This window comes from Pseudochaenichthys georgianus, chromosome 3 (genome assembly GCF_902827115.2).
Source record: "Pseudochaenichthys georgianus chromosome 3, fPseGeo1.2, whole genome shotgun sequence".
NCBI lineage: Eukaryota > Metazoa > Chordata > Actinopteri > Perciformes > Channichthyidae > Pseudochaenichthys > Pseudochaenichthys georgianus.
Genome location: NC_047505.1, coordinates 33,546,367 through 33,572,114, shown reverse-complemented (window position 1 = coordinate 33,572,114; position 25,748 = coordinate 33,546,367). Strand labels below are relative to the sequence as shown.

The window sequence follows — 25,748 nt, the reverse complement described above, 5'->3', positions numbered from 1 at the left end:
ACCTCGGACAACTTTTTCTATTTAAACCTTTTTGCTCAAAACGTTACAAAGAAAACCCACCAAACCGGTTGTTTGTGTTGATTTTGTTCCTCCTATTCTAACGTGTCTCCAGCAGTCTACCTTGTAAGCTGACACCACAGTCTTGCAGCAGGCGTGTACAGAGTGTGTGTTAAAAGTGACGGAAGCCTGCACCTTGTTACAGTGGTGTCTGTACTTACATGTGGAGGACCTGGGGGCGATGCACATCTGGCAGAGAGTGATGTGTGTATGTCTGTGAGAGGAAAACTGTGGAGAACATACTGCGGGGACATTTTTATGAAAAGAAAATCTTTTGAAGAAACCGGCTGTTACTTTTAGCATCCAGTAAGTACATTTACACTTTTTGTTATGAAGTTATGATTGTTGCACCTGTTGACAATTATGATGTTATAAAAGAAAAACACATAGTAATGTCAATCAAATATCTATTTTCTCACAGTTTCAACCAACTTTTTCTAAATTTAAATTATAGTTTAAAATGTATTATTGTGTATGACAGGAATAACATAAATGTCAGATTCAATATAATTGGTCTAAGATTATTGAAAAGTTCCTCACAGAACTGTTTAGCTTTACATTTACAGGATTTAAAGCACCGTTAATGTTTTATTTTCCCCTTTTTCTTACAGTTAATATTTTCTAAAATAAGTAGTTTAAGAAAAACAACATACAGTCATAAAAGTGTGCTTGAATGTGAGTTATCATCACTTTAGCGCTCAGTATATAAACACAGAAATGAATCCTCCAACATGTGCATGAGGTCTGGCCTCAGTAGCAAAAAAACGAAAGAAAATAGTCAGCGTCACTGAGTCAGAGCTCTCTCAATGAGCAGACTGTTCAGAGGTGATCATTGTTTATTTCATCAACCTCACACTGAAACAATCAATCAAAAAGGCTTTTACTTTTTTAAATCTTGTGCCAAAATTGTATTTTAATGTGTTTTACTGGACCTGGAGCACAGTAAGGCTCCAGTGTTCAGGGAGCAGCGGGTGGCCGACCTTTCAATCCTGTGTTGATATGAAGTGTATTTAGTCTAGCAGCAGCTGAAGGAAAGCACAGGGTGAGATGGTGAGACCAGAGCTATAGCTGAAACCTATTCTACACATTCAATACTCTTTATTCATAGTTTTACATTACCTCTTTAAGCTGTACTACAAAGTGACACCTGAGACAGCTGATGGAAAAGCTACAGCTGCCAGCAGTGCTGTTGGACATCGACTGGAAGTTATTAATGATATTTTATGAATAGTTTTTTCAACAGAGTGAGAAATACTATCAGAGAGATACTGAGGCTTTGAAGACAAAAGCATAATGCACCAGCCAGCAAGGCAATACATTAACATTGCTTTGACTGAAATATGTTTGTAGACACAGCAAGACATGTTCCAGACTGAAGAGATTATTCGTTCAGGGACAGATTTGCTTCTTTATTTCCTAAGTAAACATTAAGGCCCTGCCAATCATGTAATAAAAACTGAATGTTGTTAACTAGTTGTGAAGTTAGTTGTTTACCAGACATGAGCTCTGGTTTCATTCTTCTGAGTTATGCTGAAGGCCACATGAAACCAAATCATAAATCATTTGACAGTGCGTGTTCAGGTATTTAAGCCAATGCTCAGATCTGTCATTTTGCACACATGTTTGCACACTGGTTTGTAATTCAAACAGTTTTCCCCCCAACAACTGTTTCTACAGTGAAGATGTTCACTTTTAAAAAACACAATTAGAGGCTGTACCACTGATGCAAATCTAACTTAAAGGCTGTGCAAAGTAATTGCAGTGAAATAGAAACATTTATACATGCATGGGCCTGTGTGTGTGTGTGTGTGTGTGTGTGTGTGTGTGTGTGTGTGTGTGTGTGTGTGTGTGTGTGTGTGTGTGTGTGTGTGTGTGTGTGTGTGTGTGTGTGTGTGTGTGTGTGTGTGTGTGTGTGTGTGTGTGTGTGTGTGTGTGTGTGTGTGTGTGTGTGTGTGTGTGTGTGTGTGTGCGCGTGTGTGTGGGTCTTGGTGTTTACAGACTTACCCTCAGTATATCAGGAGTATAAAGGCTTCTAGTGTCTGACAGCTAGGCCCTGACGTTGCCCTTTGCCTTCCCTTCCCTGCAAAGCCGTCCTGTAGCAGAGGTGTGATTATTGCACCTGGATGTTTTGTTAGAGACAGGAGCTCTCATGCCCTGCTGGTCAACCTGTAAACCAGCCTCAAACTTGGCAGGCAGCCCCCTCTACAATATACTCTGTCCAACGTCTACATGTTTTGTTTCCAAAGGAGCCTTTCACTATGTCCAGTCAGAACTGTGTGTCTACAACATCCCAACACAACCTAAGGACATCATTCACTGACGTATTTCCTCTGTTATCTTGTGCAGGGATTTGTCACCTGCTGTGTGCTGTTATAAGGCAACAATACAACAAACTATATTTGAACTTGTAATGACGTTCTACAACATTGAGCTACAGGTACTTTGCTGCAAAAACACAGGTGTTATACAACTAAGTGAGCTCTAGGTCCCAAACATCTGCCCTCCAGATGTTATTTTACTTAACAGTTCTACATAAATAAAGTCTTTGTTAGAGATAAGACTTCCATTATAAATGCTAGCAGCTCAATTGATGGCAATGTGGCTTTGTACCTCAGTGGGCCTGTTCACTGGATGCTTTGCCATCAACCTTTAACACAGACGGGCAATGTTCCCTTCATGAGGAATTGTTATAAATTAGGTGATTTCTTCACTTTCCCTCATCAGTGAATACACATGTTTGTACAATTGGTTTATAGCTAAACTACATAGTATTTGGATGGAAAACAACATAATTGTTACTCGTGTTAGCATTTTCCTCAAAGCCAAGCTGTACCTTACAACACAATGAAAGGTCAAATAGTTGCTAACTTGCTGACGTAAAATAACTTTCTTGAAGTTAATCTTTCTTGTTGGCATCAGAGAAGCCTACTGGTACTTTCTTTGAAACCAAAATTGTAGCCCATTGCATTGCTTTCGGTCTGGATCCCCGCTCAGTCTTGTTACTCTAACTTTAAAGTCAATTATCTGGCACAAACCAAGCCTCTGTCTCCACTGTATATATTACTCAGCAGATCCAGTGTCCTGCTGCATGTGTTGTTTTCTTAATTCCAGCTGATTAACAGCGAGTATTACTGGCAGTCGGAGCATGTCTCCGCATGGGGCTGAGCTTTATGATGGAGGCTGCCCTGGGAACAGGACAAATGAGCCATATAGCGGCACTGGGAGATTGGCTCAGGGCTGTCGTTGAACATATTATTAAACCTGCAGTCAGTCAGTTTAATCCATTTGATTAATGACTGTGTGTTGTTGTGAGTGTAGTGTATGTGCATGGAACCCAGGGAATGCATTTGGCTTGTATTCTTGCTTTAGTGCATGACAGCTCTATATATTTAACTTAACATAATCCATCATTCTTACTCACAAAAACCATTATGCCTTGATTATTTACAAGTCTATTGCCCTTTTGGTTGTTAACAGCTGAACATGTCTGAAACAGAAAAGAGCGACTTTTACTTTTACCCTCAATGACTTATATCCACCTTTTTTGCACTGATGCATTTGTATTGTGTCCACAATCCCTTACTCTTTTGGAATAAATCAATTTACAGACAGTATGAAAAGTATAATCATAACAACAACTAACCTTTTTTTGGGGATATGGGCATGTCAGTATAATGTCTTATAGAAAATTATAAAAATATGCACGTTTCCTTGAAGTCAAGGCAGCTCACTGACTAGTGCATTCAATGTTTACAAATTGTCATAAGAAGCATCAAGCAAAGCATTAAGATTTACATGACACGTGGGTTTGCTATCCTGGCTCCAAAATGGTTGAAATCAGGACAGCAGAAAGCTTGCACATATTCCGGCGCAGACTGAAAACTCATCTCTTTCGACTCCACCTCGAGCGATAGAACTACTAACAAAGAACTGCTAACAGAGCACTTAAAGGACTGGCTTACCTAAAGCCAGTTGAGTGGCACTTGACATGTTTGGCTAAATGAAACCTGATGTTCTTATATGATTCTGTTTTCTTCAAGGTTGTGTCTTCCTGGTCGAATGTACTTATTGTAAGTCGCTTTGGATAAAAGCGTCAGCTAAATGCAATGTAATGTAATGTAACATGATGAACTTGTCTTTATTTTAATTTTATTTGTGGTACAATTTCTCCTTCACTTGTTTTATCACTTTCTATTAATTGAAAGCCTCCCATGTGTTAGATCCTTACGTGTCGTCTCACTTGTGATTTGTAATGGTCTGTTTCTTCATGTGGTACCAAGGTCTCTTAAAAGACAAACCAGGTTGGACTAAGTTCACCATTGACTAGATTCACCATTGACGGCTCACCATAGGACTCGCGCAGAATTAAGAAACTCAGACAAACGCATGCAATGCAGATTTCAGCTCAGTTTATTTAAATTCTTGATTGCTAGCCAAATCTTAAACCCTCCAAATTGTGATCTTTAATTTGGTCTAGGGTCCCTCAAAGACCGACAGACGTCATGGACAGTGAAGTGGAAACAGGGAGCAGCAGCCTCGACAGCCCGATGCACCTGACTGGGCTGGGGATGACCTGTCTTCTTGGTCAAAAGTACCGTCACTCTGGGCCGGGCCTCACCAGTCCTCAGGAGTACAACCAGTGGCTACCTTACCGCCACGACGCCAGCCTGATGCCCATGAAAGAGGACCTGGCTCTCTGGCTCAACGCTATCACCGGTGAGATAGTTTTCCTTCTTTGATCCGCATGCAAAACTCATGTTAACCACCCAGAATGGAAACATAGTGGAAAGATTCCTGTTCAATAATTGTATTCCCCCCTATGCTCTACTGATGAATACCTCTTGATAGTATGAGTATGGGCTTTTGTTTTAAAGAACAGGTTAAAAAACATTAAACACAGAGGCAAACCTACTTATTAACCCAAATCCTTGAAATACCTCTCCATGGGGGTGTGACTCCAGGGTAAGGGATGTATCCTCCACTTTACTGCATTGTGAGAGAACACATAAAGGTAGCACATGCCACAACCTGTTGGAAAGTATCTGTAAAGTGAAAAGCCCCTGTCAGGATGAGTCTATGACTGAGCTTGTGGGCTAAAGAGATATACAGATTCATTTTCAGAAAAGAGCTTTTGGTAACTTGTTATTTTGTAAATCCATTAATTACAAATACATTTAAATAGTAACAATGTTGTCTTCCTCTTGATATCAAGAAGACCCTGTTTACTTTGTTTAAATGTGTTTGTTTGTCGTACTTTGAGGTTTTACTATTTCTTAAAAGTCCCATGTCATAGCTAATTGCTACTGATCATAATTCCATTGTTGAGGTCTACTAGAATAGATGTACATTGTGTAATATTCCAAAATCACATTGGTTTCTCATACAGCATCTCTGTGTAGTATGTGTATTCACTCTCTGTCCTAAACGGCTCCTACACCCCCCCCCCCCCCCCCCCCCCACTATGCCCGTTTACGTCACTTGACTCAGGAAGAAACAAATGGAAAATGAGAAATGGAAAATGAGAAATGTCCAACGAGGCGTTCTGGGGCAGCACAGACAGGTCTTCTCTGTGTTAGAGTTTTACTCGCTACAGGGTGCACTTTGAGGGTTTGTGACTCTGCAGACCCTTTACATGCAGAAACACCTTCATAACACACAAGGGGACGGGTGATAACGGGAAAAGCAGGACATGGGACCTTTAATGTCATGCATGTATTATGAAGTGTGGGTTAAATGTTATTTTAAAAACTCCTTTGAAAGATTTAGATATTTGGAAGTAACATTTGTCTTGAGTAGTTACTGTATGTATCACTGTACATAATGCAGTGTGTGTGCGTGCGTGTGTGTGTGTCCTCAGGTGAAGACCTCATAGCAGACAGTCTGATGGAGAGGTTAGATAACGGCGTTGTTCTCTGTCAGCTGGCACAGCTGGTCCAGGACAAGATGATGCACACCAACAATGGCAAGGTGCTGCAACAACACAAACGCACCCACACACTCACTGGATACGTACATTAGGTCTTTGAAAGATCATGTTCCTGATATGACGTTCTTACATTACAATTACAGCCTTTAATTAGAAGAGTGATCCACTGGCGAGCAGATGCAACTTCTGGATCATTCTTCGCCCGAGACAACACTGCCAATTTCCTCTACTGGTGTCGAAAGATTGGCATGGATGAGGCTTACCTTTTTGAGTCAGAGGATTTGGGTGAGTTAAGACTGGAGATTAGGCCAAACATTAGGGATTTAATTGTGCTCTAAAGTGCATCATGTCATGCAATACTTAATTCAACTAAAACCCTTCGACTTTTAGTTTAATCTCACAGAGGTATAAATGATAAAAGAAGTAGAAACGGCTGTTTCTAGGCATCTCAGTGTGTGTGTCTCTATTGTCTCTTTATTGTGTGAGAACTTCCTGTTCTTTATGTGTCTTCTTCAATCTTTCAAGTCCTCCCTTAAGTCTATAGTGCTTATCTTTTAAGTGACAAATCCTGTAACTGTCTGCTCTCTTTTTCACCTCCGATCCTCTGTCAGAATAAATGTAATACACTTAGCATAACTTATCTTATATGTCAAAATATTATTATATTGCTGAACGTTCCTTACTGATAAAATACATAAATGCATTCATTTACATTTGCTTGGACCAGCAATTAGTTTTAAAGCAAATCATTTGTGAGCATTTTTTAATGTTCTGATTAATCGGTGTTATTGGTCAATTACAAAGGTTTTACTTCTAAAACTCAAATAACTCAAAACAGGGAAATTTGATCCACCTATGATATGGGCTGTGACATTTTAAAAGTGATGATTGAACATTTATACGCTTTCAGACTCCCTGCCTTTTCTTTCTTACACCTTTGTATATCTGATGCTTCATGTGCCAGAGAACATAAAACCCTTTAAAATGCTAGCGTCGTTCTGTAATAAGACCCTCTATATGCACTTCTTATTGGGCATGTCTACGCAGGGCGGCCAAGGCGTGAGAATGATAATATACAGGTTAACCCCCCCCCCCCCCTGCAGACACACTCACCTTCTGTACGTGACTAATTGAGTGACGGCTAGAATACACTTACAGGACTCTGACAGGCTTCAGTTTTCTGCCTCAATGATATGAAGGCAGAGATGATTACTATTTTTCTCTCCTCTCATCTCTTTTTCTTGCTGCAGCCATGATGATGAGGGTAATGGTGGATGTCAAATACAGGTGAATGAATATAAAATATAATTATAGTGGTAGTGACAGTCTCAGCTCATGTGTTTTTTTAGATGTTTTGTTTTCTGTTGTTTTGTGTGTTGTTGATATGTTAAACTGTACCTCATTTTATGCATGCTTAACCTTAAACAAATGACCTAACTAGGACGCATGCCCCCTTTTCAATATACAGACAGTAGACAGTAGAGAGCAGGAGGCAGGAAAGGTTGACTTGTTTATGAAGCTCTCGTGCCCTCATGCCCTCAGCTGCACCTCCACAGGAATTCCTGCTCAGCTTCAAAGATAGTGATGCACAATAGAGACGGAACAGCTCCTGCCCTCTCTGTTCAGACTGCGGCTTCTACTTTCCTTTGACACAGACAAAAGTCTATCTCTGAAAACATCTTTCCTTTCAGATGAGTGACCTTTTGTTGTACTTCTACCCCTCCAACCTCTCTGTTTGTTTTTCCTGCCTCTGCTATTTGAAGTCCTCCACAAGCAGCCTCGAGAGGTGTGCCTGTGCCTGATGGAGCTGGGCCGGATTGCAGCCAGGTAACTGCCCTCCCCGTGGTTCAGATCCTGATAAAAGAACATTGAACATTCAATCTCACTGAGCAGGACACTTTCCCAGCACAAATAATCACAATATCCATTACATTACATATCATTTAGCTGAGGCTTTTATCCAACGTGACCTACAATAAGTGCAAAACCTTAAAGAATCTAACTCTGAACAACAAGGGAAATGCAGATAAATTCACTTCAAGCAAGATCATACCATAGTAAGTGCTGGTGAATCAGTTACAAGGCCTACATTTTACTCAACAAGTGCTTCGTTAGTTTTTTTATATGTTTTTTCAGCAATAACTTAATTGGTACAATCGAAATAGATGCGTTTTCAGTTCGTGGCGGTAGATATGTCAGCATAGCAAACAGGTGTTTTTTAGGGGTACCTGGTCCCACTCGCAGTGACGGAGTAGCGAGCCGATAGCCGATACATCCCATATCACGATGTTAAATACTTGAGCTCATTAGTCTTTTCTTGTGATGCATGTTGCTTGCAGGAGAATCAAGTAGAACAATCCCTGTTTGGTGTGGCTTGGTGCTGATTTGTCCTTATGATTCCTCATATATTTGTTGAATCTCTCTCTTAGGTACGGAGTGGAGCCTCCCGGGCTGGTGAAGATAGAGCGAGAGATAGAGCGGGAGGAGGCGGGGTGCTTATCTCCATCATCCCCTCTGCCCCTGTCTTTTTTTCCTCCTGCATCTTTCTATTCACCATCACAATCGTCCCCACCCCCTGCTCCCTCTCCTCCACCTTCTCCTCCTCCACCTGCGCCCCTCACTCCCAGCACAACCTGTGTGTGTGAACCCCTCTCCTGTGATCTTCCATCAGCCACAACAAACCCAGCAGCTCCATGTCAGTCCTCCCTCTCAGCCTCTGACCCTTGTACAACCACAGCCTCAACACAAACGCCTTTGTTCTCTTCATCCTGCACCACTCAAACATCTGCTTCAGCTCCATTGTTAGCTCCCTCGCTGGGACAAACCCTGCTTTCCACTCCCAAAGTCTTCTTCACCACAGTAAACAACCACACTCCCAAAGCTACACCCCCCATCAACTCCCCACCTCCTCGTGCCTCCTCGAGCAGAACGAAGAGCAGGAGGAGCACAGGCACCAACGACATTTTGGATGATATTGTACGTAATTTGTTTCCAGTGAAAGTAACCGTATTTGAGCTACCAGATGTTAAAGGTGTATCACTTTTCCTCTCTCTGTCTAACCTTTTTCAGGTGAAAAACATTATGGAGAATCCCCCCTGCAGCTGTCCAACCAGGTTCCTCGTTGAGAAGCAACCTAAAGGCTGCTACCGTGTTGGAGATAAAGTTCTCTATATAAGGGTGAGTATTGTAATGCTTAACCATTCCCTTAAAAATTGTGTTTATAATTTTAAGAGAAATAGTATGCTGCCGTGATAATATTTGATTAGAAATAGTGTGTTTTGTGTATGAACATCTTTTCAAGGTTTGTTCAGAGCCAATTATATTGGTGATATTTAGCTGTAAATTACTTAAAAACATAGGCTATAGGAGATTAGACACATTGTTCTGGATAATCTAATGTTTGGAATTACAACATGATACTTTGATACCATGACAGCAGAAATGTAAACCCAATCTGATGGCTCACCAAGTGAAGATGCGTCAGAGGCTACAACACAAAATGAGATGTGGGTGCTGAGTCCCCCAGGTTATTAATCAACAGCTGAGTCAGCGACAAGTGCAGTGTCAGAGCCACTGATTAGCAATCTTTGGGATGGAGACGTCAGAGGCTTTCAGCCTCCCTGAGTCGTGCACCACCCTTGTGCGTCTGTACAAAGGCTTGAGGAATGGCCTCGGGGAGGCAGGGTTGCTTGGCAACCAATGGTCAGGATAATACGGGGCTGACAGGATTTTATTCAGTACATAGACCTTCAGCAAAGAGTTAAAACCTGAAGAAAACACACGTCTCTTTCAGGATGCAAAAATATGACCGTGGTGTGCAGATTTAATGGCAGCCCACTCATGTGTGGAGGGTTTGAAAAACAAGAGGAAGGTTTAGGTTCACTCTCCACCCATCCATCTATACAAAAGGAAAGTATAACAGCCTTAAAGAGTATTTAGTATTTGTATAAGTATATATATATTATATATATATATATATATAAGTATATCTATAAGTTCAGGCATTATGCATAAATCCATTAAAAAAGTACATGTTGTAAAACAAAACATTTTTATTTAGTTTTGAAATAGCACACATTGTCACAATGTATACATCTAGATTACACAAGTCACACAGAGGTGTGTCACAGCCTTGGTGGCTAATTGGTCAGGAGTTGAAACCCATGTAATGGTTTGTTAACTGTATTGACCCAACACTTTCTAAACTGGTAATCAATGCTGTCAGCATCTGTTCGCTAACAACAGAGTGACAGCTACATTTCAGACTGGCTGACAGACAACATATATTTACATCCATTCAGGAAATAATGCCCGTCTTTCGGTCACACAACACCTGTTTTCCAAAGCAGACCTGTCAATCATGAAAGCATGTTTGAAGACCAGATCAAAGAAAGGCTAAAATAAGTGACAACTAAAGCGTGATAATACTGTAGGAATATATGAGGGTCAGGTCCAGCAGAATGCAAGACAAATCTAATCGTCTTTTTTTCACATTTCAATATCTCAGCTATTTGTTTTTCCACCCTTTCTCAAATGTCGACCTTTTGTGCTCACCTTCTCTATGCAGGTTAAAGGTTTCCCCACTCTGTGTCCATCTGTCAGTTTTACAGCATAATTACTAGTTTGTAGAGACTACTTGCACTGCTCTCTTCCCTTTTCTCGGACACACCTCAGCTGTGAATGGAGCGCTGCAGCCCATCGACCCTGACTCCATCCATTACCTTGAGCTGCCTACGTGTGCAGGGAAACACGGCATAAACCTCAATTACCATATAGCACGAAAACCTCCGGCAGCTCCGAGGAGAGCGTGCCATTCAATGTGTACAGACCTTTTTAAATAGCAGATACTATTGATTACCGAGACAAAGTCATTAGTGAGGGGTTTAATCAGTAAGCTTGTTAATGTGCGGCAGAGCATGACCGCCCCTCATCACGTGTAAACTCCCCCCCCCCCCCCCCCCCCATGCCTCTATTCCCTCTGGAGTCTATTCAATCCCGCTGGCCCTGGAGTGCTCCACCATTCTTTGGTGTTAAAAAAGAGGAAGGCTTTTCTTTCTTCTGCGCGCCCAATTAGGCTCTCCTTCGGCTTTGTAGCAGCGAGTCTGATTGTATGAAAGGAAGAAAAAGACATTAGAGCACCTCACAATATCATGCTGCATACATTCTTTGTTTATCATGCGAGAGATGAACTGAAAACCATCATGTTGTGAAGACTGGAGGCACGATCTGGACCCAAACGAGGAAATCGTTTGCATTTTGGTCCTTTATCATCTTCCTTCATTAGGATTTACTCCACAGAAGACCCAGTGTCTTCGTTAGGCACCTTGGCTTTTGACCTTACAATTCACGAGACTGCAATTAGGCATATTGGTCCTTTAAACTAAATGCATAATAATGCTCAAATGATGAGCAGGTATAACATTTGCCATCCTCTCAATATTTGTTTGGTGTATCATGCTAAATTATGTTAACTAGAACTCATTAAAGACAGCTTATGCTTATAGAAAGTCATTTGGCAGGTATTTTCTCATTATATAAATAATTCACTTATTTCAATTTATCCTGAGGGTAACATGAATGTCTGTTATATTATACATCATATTTTACGACATTTCACCCAAAAACACCAACATGTAACTTTTCTGCTAAAACAACTTGCCTCACACCGCTCACAACCCTTAACACTCTCTAACAGGAAAGGCAAAGTAAAAAAAACGCCATTAATGAATCACTTTTACTTTCAGATATAGCAATGGTTTGTCTACAGACAATGTCCTTTTAACACACAGTAGCCCACATACAGTAGCCTATGCAGTATTCAAAATATACTTTTTGTTTTGCATACTGCAGCAGGCATAGAATCTTAGATAATAAATAAGATGCTCATAAAGTGAAATGATGCATGTTCTGTCTCCTTACATCATTTAAAAAAGAACCAACAGCATCTAGAGCAGTGCGTGTGGCTAAAGCCTGCCTCCTACTGGCCGGTGTTTGAATGACTCTTCCTCTATGCTCATGCATCTTTCAGCAGAAAAGCAGAGATGGAATCAATGGAGCTGCCAGGGAGGACACAGGGGAATCCAGACGGTAGTTTATGGGCTGCAGACGTAGCACACTCTGTACGGAAACCCGACGGGGGAGGGGGGAGTTGTAGAGACAGAAATAAAGGAGTCTGCCTGACAAAGAGGGCTTGTGTTGAATATTACAGTGCAGTAACTAGGCAGTGTTTGTGATGTAGATAATACAGTTAAATATAGAAACATTCAAATCATCAAAAAACATTTAATATTGTAGCTTTATTTAATCAGTTACGAGACCTGAGAACCAGAAACAGTCAGAAAAGCACACAGGATTAAAATATTCAATTGCAAATAATCAAGCAACCTTAGTCAACTATAAAGGTATAACTCTATTTTTTAAATGGAGGTAGGTACAAATAAAAAAGGTGAGTTTGTGCAAAGAAAATATTTACATTTAACTGACACTGTAGTAGAAAGCTGTGTTCATTCATATTTTATTTCTTAAAAGGCAGCTTTGCCTGGAGAGTGAATCTTTGAGGATGAAGTCAGGATTACATTGCCTGCACGTCTGACAGGAAAGTGTTTTATTATAGATGTCAGACTTGACCTCGTGCAACCTCAACATTTTAATCTGCAGGATGACAGCTGAGACGGAGCGCCTCTGGGTTTCCTCTGTAGCTGCATGTGTCGTGTGTGTGTCAATGCTTGTACCATGGCTTTTTCATCCCACACGTGACACACACCTCCCCACAAGCAGAGTAGATCTGCTTGTATTATCACATTCTTAATGGCTCCATAATGAAGGGTTTATTGGCGATAAGGCAGGAGGGGGTGGGCCGTTGCTGACAGGACAACGGATGGCTTTGCAAGGCCTCCTGGGAATGTTAATGCCCACTGGGAGTTGAAGGTCTGCGCTGAACTCATCTCAATTTCTCCTTTCATTTTCTTTTCTCTCCAGGCTTTATATTGTGGCTGTAGTTGCCATAGCAGCGGTTGGTTTTCAGCTGTAAGGGCGGTTGTCTTTGAAGGATGTGTTGAATCAGATACAGCTGACCTTTCTGCTGACTGCTAAAAGATATACTTTACAGTCGTGATTTTTAAATTCAAAATACTGTTTATCAGGTGGTTTGTGTTGCAGATCTGTGTGGGTGTGCCTTTGTGCGTCACTGCATGTGTGCGTATGTTCGTATGTGGATTTGTCCTGCGTGTGTGCTCAGCTGGTGCCATGAAGTGTTGTTTCATTTGCTTTAATGAGATTTTGACAAAGCTATCCGAGACATAATTTGCCTTTCATAGCCAGAGCTACAGAGGCTTGTAAATTAGATTGGAGTGCGTGTGGAGAGGGGGGGTCTGCTTTTCATTCAATTGAGAATTCTATTCATAAACACATCCTGGAAGTAAATATATGCAAACACAAATGTCTCCAGCGTTCCCTTCTTGACTGTGCTGTCTTGTGTCACCTTGGCAGATGCTGAATGAGCGCCATGTGATGGTACGTGTAGGCGGGGGCTGGGAGACCTTCATAAGTTACCTGCAGAAACATGACCCCTGCAGAGGACCGGTGGGCAGACCTGAGGTCAGGGTCTGCAGGGTCAAAGCCAAGCCCCCCAATCTGAACATCTCACCTGACAGCTACATGGTGGTGGGGGCCCACTGCCGTAACAAGAAATAGACTCTCAAACGCACTCTCACTTTAGTAGCCGCGGACATTTCACTGATAGTCAAACCAAACCGTCAATGATCGTTTTTTAATTCAAGATTAAAAGAAAATCCAACTTTTTCTATTGAATAAGCGAGATATGATGTCCTTATCTCATTTGATCTGTATGAGTTACCCAACCTACTGTAACAACTTGGCAGTGAAGCTGCATTATTGCATTATGAGTCGTTAAAGTAAATTAATTGGTATCTATTTTAATTATCTTTTAATAGTCTAAGTCAAGAAAAAGAGTGAGTGCTTCCCCTTTTTTGAGACTTATGATAATAAACACTATATCGTTGGGTGGGAAGTATTGTTGAAGCAATCTAAATAGATGATTCAGGGCTGTGAGACAATTCTTCACTATTTTATATAGACATTTATAAGACTAATATGAAATAGAGAATATTATGAAATATTTATCAATCATGAAACTAATTTTCCGCTGCTGAACTACAGGACGTTTACAATAATGTCAATATGAGTTAAATGATACATTTGTTCTGATGTCGTTCAGTTTCTAAAATATGTGTTTATGGTACTGTAGTATATATATTTTTTTTCTGAGCTTTTGTATTTTGTTCTTGCAGCAGTTTGAGTAGTAGTCGTTGAGTAGTGCATTTTTTGTATTCTATGTGGAGGTATGTTTGTGTATTTTACTGGATAAAACCTGTGTTACAAATACACTTTTAAAAAAATGGATCTTTGGTGTTTGGAAGATACTAATTCTTGTTTGTCTTAAATTACAGATTATAACATTTACTTTTTAATTCATCATGCTATGTCATGAATTTAATATTCTCTAACATTTAATGGATACAAAACGTTATTGTATATTTCTTGTCACTTTTACATTATGAGCGTGTAGCATACCTTTCCTTTCCTCAGGCTTTAAGAGGCAAAGACACAAACATCAAGTCCTCCCTCTAGATGGCACCATGTCCTAAGTGACAAAAGGCCTCACCTCCATGTTTATCTGGAGGAGGGGGCTGTCATGCCTGGGATATTCATCTCTTATGTAGACTGGAAATCGGTTTTCAGTCCCATGAACTACCTCATGCCCACAGATAGTACAGCACGAAACAAATCGATGTCTCATCAGCACGATTTGGAGAGTCACATATTCAATGTTTCAAGATTAAAGGACAGTTAGTGGGGAAGATTCACAAGCAAGTGTACAACTTTGGAGAGCTGAAACTGCAGAAAACAAACAAAAAGTCACCACACTTTAGTAATTACATGTTTTATTTCAGTAAAATAAATTAATCAAAAATGGACACAAGTTTTAATATATTGAAAGAAACTACTGTAATGAGATCATGCAAGACTGTAATGTCTTTTTAGTTCCCACATAACATCTGTGGATTGAACCAGTATAAATGACTTGTAGAAAATAATAGCTGTGCTACTGAAACAAGTGCCACTCGGAACGGAGGCGTTTTCACAGGGCATCGCTCATCGCACAGAGTACATTTCTATGTTCCTCATGTAAAACAGAACAGACGGAAATTGCCACTTGAAAGGGATTTTACAACAATTTGAAATACATTGTTACACTGTGTTTACCTCATTTGTTCTTAAAGCACATCATTTTGTAATGTTATGTCAATCTTGCTACTGTGTGCTTCTGTTATTCTGTAATGTAACTCAAATCAATTGCAATTTTTTTTCTTGAAATACAGACATTTAAATGATGTTGGTTTACTTGAATTGTACCATTTTAGATATGGGGGGCGTAAACATATGCTTTAATTTTTTTTCTCGTAATATTCTTCCTGCACATGTGCAGTGGTGGCACTGTACTGGACATGTCAGATTTCCAACTATAATACACAAAAAGTTAGAGAAAGAGTTGTGTGCAATTGTGCTTTAGTCCTAACAACACATTATACTTGCACCATGTACTTATACATGACATGTTACTGCTTACAGTAATACTTATATTACTGCGCATCAGTTTGGGTGTGAACTTACAACTTTATAAAACCAAAACACCAAATAGCATTGCATTCTGTGAGTCGCAGGATGCCAGAAAGTACACTGACTCAGTTGTTAGTGTAATGTCCACAAATATAAATATTATTATATTTATGGTATGTCCTTGTTTCTGGCATACATATTTTCACAATAAGAGCCTAGACCAACTGAACCTAAACACACAACATTGTATGAACCCAAACTCTTTGTAAAAGACACAACAGGGTGCTTATTACATGCTCTGATCATCTTTAGCTCCTGTTTGTGACCTAGCAAACATATAATGTATAACTCCACCTGCTCAGACTCTAGGTGTACAGGCTTTTATGAGACCCAGCAAAGTGCAAAGATTCAACAAGACACTGTAGATACATTTTTCAATCATGCCTCAGGTCATTTCCTCGACTTCTGAAGAGTGGTCGCCTCGTGAGGAGGTTAATGGTGATGGTGAAAGGACTGAACATCACACACAGTGTTGTTAACACACATTTGAACACCTTTTTTTCTAAGAAAGTTAATAGCTGATCGAATATCTCATGACTCATCTTCAGCAGTTTATAAAAACATCATCACACATGGCTGTAATATTCTTGTTAACTTGTAGTGAGTTTGAAAACTGAATAATAAATGACTTCTAATGACTGGGGGGGAAAAATAATATTTGCCTAACAGAAAACTGTCTGCTGTGAGTTATCATCTTCCACAAGTGCCACCGAGAGAATTGTTACCTTTCCATTTAACACAGTTTACATGCTTTACTCCGTGGCCTCATCCATACCCCATACTATGAAGTGTACACGTTTGTAAGTTAGTATACAATAATAGGTGTGTTTTACTGATTTGTACTCATCACATACAATTTGTTTGCCACACCTCAGCCCTGTTAATGAAAATGGCACTTTCTACTTGTTAGTTTGTTGTTTTCGAAATGTTGTACATTAACACAACACTTGAAATCGAGTCATATCATTATAAACACTTCATTTTCTTGTTTTCCCTGTGACAGCACACCCCAATTAAGTATTTGGAATACAGCTTTTCAGTTACGTAACTGCAGTCCTCTCTAAATTACTATTTGTGCTTTTTCGACATTAGTTTGGGAAGTATTTTTTATCCAACCTTTGAATCACAAGTAGTATGCATAGTACATAATAATTATGTACAATTTAAGTAAGTGAGTAAACATTAAATACTTAATGCTGAAGAAACGATACAAGATGTGTTCCACACATCAATCAAATTGGGAATTTAGATTGCCTGGTCAAAAACGTTTCATGTTTCATTATGCCCATGTCTTTTTTTGTATAAAGCTCCTCCATTTCTAGTGCTCATTGCAGTAAGGTCAATATATTCAGCTAGTTCAATTTTGTAGCAAGTAGTGTCCCAAATTGTGGCCAATATATGAGGACACTTTGGCCTCTACCAATGTGTGATGTTACTATGAGAGCAGATTGTGCTTCTGTTTTTAGCTACATCAATGAAGTTGCCTTTTTCCCTCTAAAATGGCTTAACTTGCTTGTATTACCCTTTAAAGGCTGACCAAAATTGAAAGCAAATAATGGAGCAATGAAATACTTCATTTACACTTTGGTTTCTTGTTTTTCTCCATCAGCAAACAAATGGGTTGTGTCTGTCAGTTTGGTACCACAAAATACTACTGAATCCAATAATGGATTAATCCTCAAACCACCGGCCCGTGACTCGTTATCCTCTCCTCACTGCATGCCATCGCCTCGAAACAAACAGAAAACAACCTTTCTTATTCAAAATCCACTTTACACAAACAATGATCTGGATCTACATAGAGATGCCTTTGTACATATAGACTCTTAAAGAAGCATCAAATTATTTTCTTTTCAATGAAGATCTACTTTAGTTTATTTGATGTAACTGACACGCTGTTAGATCCATTCTGTGCTCTGCAGAGGCTGCAGACGTCAACTCCGGGGCTCATGTTTGATATCAGTTAGTGTGCTACACCAAAGATAAGCAATGGGTAGTCAACGGCCGATTTTTTTTTCATTACGAACAATAACACAGCACACATCACTCGACTGAAAGAGGAATTCTGACAAGACGCTCAGGCCTGATGTGTGTTTCTTTTTTTCCATATGGAGGATTTCTTCCATGATTCATCCAGAGTAATTGAGTATGCGTGGAAAAGCATGTTCATGTGTGTGTGTGTGTGTGTGTGTGTGTGTGTGTGTGTGTGTGCGTGTGTGTGTGTGTGTGTGTGTGTGTGTGTGTGTGTTGCATGGGAGTGTTTGTGGCTTTATGTTTAAAGAGAGCACCATTTTAAGACAAATATTCTTCAGAGAAAACAGTCACCTTCAGATTGCCATGAAGTCAGCAAGTCAATCATCTGAACCAAAAAAAGGTATTATGTGTGCTAAGAGAGCGTTGCTCCAGTCTTACGTTACTGTGGGTGTTAGTCTTGGTGTTCCTGGAGGTCCCTCTGGGATTTTTAAGATTAGGTGTGTGAAGTTTGTTGTTCGTTTGCCCCTTCGGTCAGAACTCAGGCACACTGAACACTGAAAGGAGATGGCAATGTCGAGGGTGGTGTGAGATGGTGATCAGACAAAAAGGGTCTCAGAGTTAACATCAAGGTTGGAAGGGTGTGGTTTCGTGCGTTCGGTGGGTCAGACGCTGCACGACGCCTCTGTCACACGGTTCCATTCTCCTGCCTCGGCTTGTGGGGTGTTGTGCGAGTGGGCGTGCTCAGGGAAGGAGCCAAGGTGCAGAGGAAGCCAGCCAGCAATGTGAGACCCAGACCCCCCCAGGCACAAAACATGGACCAGCCATAGCCATGGCTAATGTCCTCAGGCAGGCCGTACATGTAGCGGGGGTAGCGGGATAACTCAAAGTTGATTCCTGCCACACATGTGCACAAGGAGATGATGCAGCATGTTCCTGTGTGAGCAGAAGAGACAAGCAGTGATTTAAAATGGTTACAGTTTGAATACTTAATCCTTACATGTGCTGTACATCTTACTACAGGACAGGAATCAGGTTACTGCAGGTCCTTGATCTACTACCTCATGCTAGACCAAAGACGCTCTTAGCTGTCAAAAAATAACAACAGAAATGGAATAGAATTGGATTTTGTATGCATATGTGTGTGTGGATGTGTGCATATGTGCTCTCACAGTACCTCCCATGAGAAAGAGTAGCCCAGCTACATATTGCATGAGGTCATGCTGCTGGCAGCATCCCAGCACTCCGATGAACCAGCCAAAGAGAATGATGGACACGGCCATTCCCACAAAGCCCGCCGTCATTCTTCTTAGATCTGCAGGCAGACAAAATGTCACCACTGACGAGTGAAACTGAAGACATTTTTCTACAACTGATTTTGCATTGTGGTAAAGCTGGAGTCTGTTGCCGTCAAACTACAGAGCTGATGGAAAAGCATCCATCACTCTATCAATATCAACATTTCCTTGCACATTTTCTTGAAAATGTAAAAGGAATTTGTAAGATCTTTGAGAAAAAAGAAATCAAATGAAACCCTTGCAAATATGAATTCTCTAATCGTTATGTTTGCTAAAATATTTACTTAACTGGGGATACATTTCAGATGTTTCCATATTTAACTGACCCACTGGTCATTAATTTAAAAAATGTCTATATTATTTTCAACAATTAGCTTGTGTTTAATGAATCAAAAGCCACTGTCTCTGTTCCCACTATAGCCAGAACCAGTACTAGTTAGCTTGACCTCAAAAAGATTTAAAAAAAAATGGATGCAAATGATATATACAGTAATAAGCATAGAGAGTATATAGTTTGGGTTTGCATGAATGCTAATAAACGAAAATAGGAACAAGAATACAAATATTGACTTAGCTAAGGCTTTGGTACAGCATGTTTTAAACAAAACATATCATAGCAGGAAATCAAACTGCTGAAACCAATGCTCAACCACCTTCATCAATATGTATTTGGACAGGGTTATCAAGTAAGAAAGACAAAAGTGTCCAAGTGTTTCAAGAGGAGATTTTAAAGACACTGATCAGTCAGACTATTGTCCTCGGATAAGCCACTGTGAAGCTGACGGCTTCCTACTAAAGATGATATGATAACCTCTGGTCATAGTGTAGTCGTGGAAGAGAAGGGTTTAAAAAGTCAGTGATATATTCGGGAGCGAGGGGTAGTGTAATCATTCAAACTATCCTGAACTTAACATGTAATTAATGTAAAGAGCCTAGCATTGTGATCATTTTTATTCTTGTGCTAGTTAAAGTTAACCTTGCTGCTGCATCTGTAGATGAACGATTGGAAATATCTGCAGCAGAGGAAGACAACAGCATTCATTTATTTCACATTATATCTGTAAAAAAGAGAAAACAAACAAAAAAGAAGGTTGTTTTGTAAATGTCTTAAAAAAACAAACTATTTTGATTTAATCTAAAAATGTACCTCTGTTAGAGCTGAGTTTGCACACAATGTGATTAGGAGGAACATGTAGAATAAAAATAAGACGGGGCCAAAAACCATGCCTTGAGGAACGCCAGATTTAAGTTGACTAAAGCCCTGAATGCAAGTGGCAAGAGGATAACATTGGAAATGGTTACTAAATATGTATTAATTAGATATGACACACATATCACCTAAGTATTGAACGATGAGATGTTAGTTCATGGTTACCGAAAACTTTTTGTTAACGCTTAAAAAGTAAATTAAGTGAATTGTTAGTTAAAAACAGTCCAAACAGAAACCAGAACAATTGTTGTGGATAACTACAAACATTTTTAAAAACAGATAAACAGTGGCTAATTTAATTCCACCACCTCTATCTGATAGACAAGACTTTGAGACTTACGGAGTGCATGCCACTCATCCTGTCGTATGGTCTTTGTGATGTTGATGGGTACATTTCGTGGTAGGATGGACGAAGAGTAGTGATACTTGACTGCGGTACATCTTTGAATTATTCCTGCCGGAGAGGAGATGGAGAAAACTATAACTGGAGCACAAATACATTTAATACAAGCAGAGGGAGTTAACAAAAAACACAATTTAGGCAAAATCTCATTCAACACACAACTAAAAGATTCATATTCATTTTCACACCCTCACTTAGCTTTATTTTACTGAGATGGCCTTATTAACATCGTGTTCCCAACAACTACTACATTGTTATTAAGGAGGGATCAGAAAACAATATGTAGTATTCTACAGAAGGCTTCATAAGGAAGCATAATTGTTCTCATTCCAAGTGAATCGCTCCATATTGACTGGATAGTCAGTGCATTTAATGGTGGTCAAAAATAACCATAATCGGATATATTCAAAATATAAGCGCAAGTATGTTGGCCTCAGCTCCCATTCAATATGTAAAGACACACATTTACTTTAGATTTCAATTTTTCAAATGCATCTTCACTTAATTTCCCATTGTTGAGGAAAGACATGTTATTTGTACAGTACTATGCATAGAAGCATTGCTGACATGTTTGTTTTATTTGGAACTTAATGGTTTGATCAAACAATTTGAAATGCGTTTGTCAAACATTGTTAATGTCCAATTTGTAGCCTTTCCTTTGCATAGTCAGGTTTGTGATCGTCTAGGCTTTGATCTGAATGCTCTTTGTTAGCCCCAAGGCTACTTAAAAAAAAAAGCATATTTCATCGCAGCATTTCTGTCCTAATATTTCATGCATTTAAATTCAGACTTAAGTGTCATGTAAATAAAAGCAAACCTGTGATACCAAATTTGAAACACATCTAGAGTATGTGTGTGTGTGTGTGTGAGTTGTATCTGATCCGGATGGTTACTAATTCCTTTTCTTTATGGTGGTCATTTTTGACCGGTAACACCATAGGTGTTACAAAGTTGACTAAATCATCCAAAATGCAATGAAAGTGGTGGTCAGCAATGTTATATGTTCAAATGTCTACTGTGAAGGATATCATAAAGCCTTAATGCAATCGAATGTAAAAAAAAAAAGTTATGATTGATGAAAATAGTAAATCGGTCAAATTTGACCCGAAGACAACAGGAGGGTTAAACAGATGAGTTTGGTTCTGTGACTGTACGTTCATGATTGTGTTTAAGATGTCGAATCACTTTGACATGTGTTCCAGCTAATGCAATGTGTGCATGTATCTATTATATTATGAACATGAAAATGACATAGACAACCTGAAAAAAAGAAAGCTGCATTTTTCCCCATACCTATAAAATGATATGTTTTCTGAATTGATCAGTCATTAGCAATTATAAATAATAAAAGTGTTATACAAATTTCTCAGGTAATGACACCAATATTTATCCTAAACATTATTATCTAAGGAGAAAATATGATCACAAGAATCAGACAATGCTAAGTAAACCCCTTAGATTTATCCTGTGTTATTTTGCTGTAACTAGCAATTTCCCCTCTGTGGGACGATAAAGGTATTCTGATTCTGATTCACTTGCATTAGGTTACATATAAGTATATCTGGGGCTACTACAATAGTTAATAAGATATTGTAGAAATGTGTACACAATCATTTGTGAGTAGTTTATAAGTACAAAGTGTAGATATAATCAGGCACACATGTCCAATTCATAACCAATACAGTAGAGACACATATCAACTTGGTTAAGCTTGTAAATATATTTACACAAGTATATGTTTGTAGGAGATTGTAAAATGTAATGTTTAAACTAGTTTGAACTACATGTAATCCTGTTAAATAACAGGACAAAGCACAACCTTTAAAATGTAAAACAGGATTAAATCAACACCTGTCTGAGAATGTCAACAACAATATCAAAAAGGTTGCATTGGGTTAATGGGTATACTACAACGTCTACAGTCAACAAAAAAGAACTGTGTTCTCATTATGTGCAATATGTGAGAGATCAAAAACATTGTTTACTCTTTACCATGAACTTTTGACAATATATCACGATCTTTGAAACCAGAACTATTCGTAGATCATCTTAACCACAGCCTTTGTGTTGTTATTGTCTTTAATGTGATTTAAATGTTACATCAATTGGACATTTTAATGATGAAACCTATCAAAAATGTCATTGTTGTTTAGCTCAATAAAATGTTGATGGCAAAGACATATAAGGATTAAACAATATTTGTCATTCTTCAGGGACAATGCTTAGGAGAGAAAACTGTCCCTGGTATGTTTGTAGGTGTCATTTGACAGCTGAAATCACTACAACTGCTTGTCCCACCCGTGTTTCTGCACAGAATCGTTTCCCTCTGTGTGTCTGCCCAGTTTTAGGATCTGTGTGCATTAGGTGTACCATACATGAGTGAGGCCTGGAATATGGCTGCTCATTGTTGTTCAATAATGAGGGCAGTGCATTATGTTCTCTATGCTGGGGCTTAAAACTCAAACGAAATGTATCAATGATTCAGACCGTTTGTAGGAAAGAAAAAGGGTAACATTAACCTTTAACATATGTTGTTTGGTCTAGATGAAAAACGGGTTCAGAAAATAGAGGAGCAGCCATTAGAGAGAGACTCAGTAAGAGGGGGATCACTCAGCACCTTGGACAGCGAAATGTACCAATAAAGAATAACCTTACAAAAAAAACACATGCTCATCTCGTCTTGTAACCTCCAAATATAAAACGCAGATAGATATTAATGAGAGAGGGGAGAGGGCCTCTGTACCATCCTGTTTGTGTCAGGCTATGTGTGAGCTCATCGCTGAGCATCACGGCCTGGTGCACACAGGGAAAGCCAGACCTCTCGTGTTTACCTTTGTAAATAAGGTCCTCGGTCTCCAGGTCGAATCCCTCCCGGTGACACTTCCTCCAAAGCCCGGAGATGGTGGAGTTAAACTGCCGACTGCAGTGAGACTCCATGGCAGACGCTGCGGCCAGAAAGTGGCGCTTCCCCCGTATGAGAGCTCCAGCATCTGGGCCGTTACCTTTCCTCTCCAGGCTCTTAGGAGGCATCTGGAGGGGGAGGTTGTGGTTGGAAATGTAGATGTACCCCGGGTCGTTTCGCTTGTTGGCATAGTTTTTACACCTCTCTCGATGTCTCCGCGCGTCAGTTTCGTACCAGTAATCGGTGCAAATGGCCATGGCGAGCAGCCCGAGCGCACAGAAAGCCAAGAAGAGCCCTGTGCCTGTTAATATTTTCATAGCGGCCATCTTCCCCGCTCGATGGAGAGCCCAAACAGTCGCAAGAAGGTTCCTCCGTGGCCGTGGTGGTGGTGGTGGTACCGCGTGAAATGAATCACGACGGCACTCACAGCCTCACGCAGTCCTGCACCAGGAGCATGATGGTGCAAGGCCAGCGTTGTCCGGACTGGATGCTGCGGTCTATTGTTGTGGTACCCGGCGGATGCAATGTTGTTCCCACCATCTGTTATGGTACAGGAGGAGAGGGGATGGATGGCGACCAACGCTGTGAGGAGGAGGATGAGGAGGAGGATGAGGAGGAGGCAGGGCATGAATGTAGTAGCGCGCTCTCTCCTGCAGGTTGCTGCGGGATGGGGAGGACAGCTGCTCTGCTATGGGGGAGTGGTCATTTGTGAAGCTTCAATGGACACCTTTTGGATTTGGTAAACATGTAAAGTAACATATGCCGGTGCGGGGGGATTTTATATGGAGATTATATTTAAAATAATATTTGTATTCCTACCTTGAAAACATGAACAGCAGCAGAACAAAGTCATATCTATAAAAACACGAGTTCTAATAACATAGGAGACTTTATTACGCGGTTTTCAACATTTCCAAAATGTAGTTGTGGAACATAAGAATCAGTTTCGAAAGCCTTCCTATACATTATTTTGTAATATTAAACGTTATTTTAGAAAATGGATACATTAATAATTTAACACTCAATACACTTTGGGTCAGCATATTAACTTACATAAGCATATTAACCTTAATGGTTCTCAGTTCTCACCATTAATTCAAAGTGCTTTCATCCATGTATGGTGATGCAATGAGAGCAGTGGACTATTGCATGGAAACCTTTTGTAAATCGGCAAAAATCCAATATTAGGAAAAGCACATTAAACTCAAGTTTAAAGAAGACAGGAAGAAAGGGCATCAAACAAGCAATACATATATTTGAATACAACATGGCGGATAAGATCTGTTGCAATTTGTAAATATTTTAAAGTGTGTCAAATACATTTGGTTATTTGGCATTTGAATGCCTTTTTTGCAAGGTAAATTGCAGTAACATTGTAAACTTTGTACAACACACTTTGGCAATACTGCTTTTAACTCATGTCATTAAAAAATGGTTGGATTAAATAAATTCCTAAATGTACCAAAAACGTACTAACTCTTGCATACACAGGTATCTTTAGTTGCATATTTATAAATGGCTCACACTAAAATAAGTCTCAGTCGATAGATAGACCATCTGTTACCTAGATTATTGGAATTGATTTCTGATAGTACAGGATAATGTTACAGCAATACAACGATTTTTTTCAAGTTCTTTTTAACTTCAAGTTGTAAATCATAAGTTCCCGTGTTGGAGAAATTCCAAATTCAAAGTTTTAGTGTTTGACGTGTTGACTTCAGGCATTAAATCAAAACGCTGATAAAACATTTTAGGACTTTGTAAGCAGAACCGTAAAACAACTGAGCAAACTGTAATATTTATCCACAAGACCAACCAGATATTCTAATCCAGACTCCTGGAATGTACCACTTGGACTATAAAGTTATGAGAACACAGCGGAGTATCAATGAAAAATGTGCCACTCAAGTGTTTGCACTGCCGTGTACACAGTGGCTGTTTGTTGTCCTTCTGTACGGCGAGGAAGGCTCCCAAAGACAATAGGCAGCTCGCAGGCTGATGACTAAGGAAGGCTACCCGCCGCGGAGTCGTTATGGCAACAGGAGCTTGCCAAACAGACTGTGTTCATATTGAACGAGTGTGAGTGCACAATCAAAGCCCCCCTCCCTCCACTCCCCTTTTAGGCACAGGACCTTTGCAGTAAAAATATCTGTCCTGGTGGACACGTTTTTGTGCAGCGAGGTCAAAACACACTGGGCTGCCTCAGCGTCTTCACACAGCTCTACCAATCAATACCAGGATGCCCTACACCCACCGAGATCATTATAACAGCCCATTGAATG

General features: G+C 39.8%; 2 protein-coding genes across 2 annotated transcripts; one reads left to right on the top strand and one right to left on the bottom strand.

Moving 5' to 3' along the window:
* The first annotated feature begins 214 nt into the window (after positions 1-214).
* gas2b (growth arrest-specific 2b) lies at positions 215-14,398 on the top strand. Its single transcript, XM_034076485.1, has 8 exons — positions 215-363; positions 4,535-4,773; positions 5,915-6,024; positions 6,127-6,268; positions 7,747-7,810; positions 8,413-8,959; positions 9,053-9,160; positions 13,472-14,398. Exons 2-8 carry the CDS (start codon positions 4,560-4,562, stop codon positions 13,673-13,675), a joined length of 1,389 nt encoding a protein of 462 aa, XP_033932376.1. The 5' UTR covers positions 215-363; positions 4,535-4,559; the 3' UTR covers positions 13,676-14,398.
* Positions 14,399-14,700: 302 nt separating this feature from the next.
* Positions 14,701-24,086, bottom strand: tmem276b (transmembrane protein 276b). The gene is made up of 4 exons (XM_034102673.2): positions 23,396-24,086; positions 20,502-20,615; positions 18,831-18,968; positions 14,701-18,589 (listed from the first exon to the last, which is right to left on the bottom strand). Exons 1-4 carry the CDS (start codon positions 23,790-23,792, stop codon positions 18,342-18,344), a joined length of 897 nt encoding a protein of 298 aa, XP_033958564.1. The 5' UTR covers positions 23,793-24,086; the 3' UTR covers positions 14,701-18,341.
* Between the last annotated feature and the right edge of the window lie 1,662 nt (positions 24,087-25,748).

What these genes read in the sequence shown, in the direction of transcription:
- gas2b (XM_034076485.1), top strand. Translation starts at nt 4,560, where the DNA reads ATGGACAGTGAAGTGGAAACAGGGAGCAGCAGCCTCGACAGCCCGATG. An exon ending in CTGGCTCAACGCTATCACCG is followed by an intron (nt 4,774 to 5,914) that starts GTGAGATAGTTT and finishes GTGTGTCCTCAG; the next exon opens with GTGAAGACCTCATAGCAGAC. An exon ending in ACGACATTTTGGATGATATT is followed by an intron (nt 8,960 to 9,052) that starts GTACGTAATTTG and finishes AACCTTTTTCAG; the next exon opens with GTGAAAAACATTATGGAGAA.
- tmem276b (XM_034102673.2), bottom strand. Translation starts at nt 23,792, where the DNA reads ATGGCCGCTATGAAAATATTAACAGGCACAGGGCTCTTCTTGGCTTTC. An exon ending in CGAGGACCTTATTTACAAAG is followed by an intron (nt 20,616 to 23,395) that starts GTAAACACGAGA and finishes CCTCTCCGGCAG; the next exon opens with GAATAATTCAAAGATGTACC. An exon ending in GCTACTCTTTCTCATGGGAG is followed by an intron (nt 18,590 to 18,830) that starts GTACTGTGAGAG and finishes CTGCTCACACAG; the next exon opens with GAACATGCTGCATCATCTCC.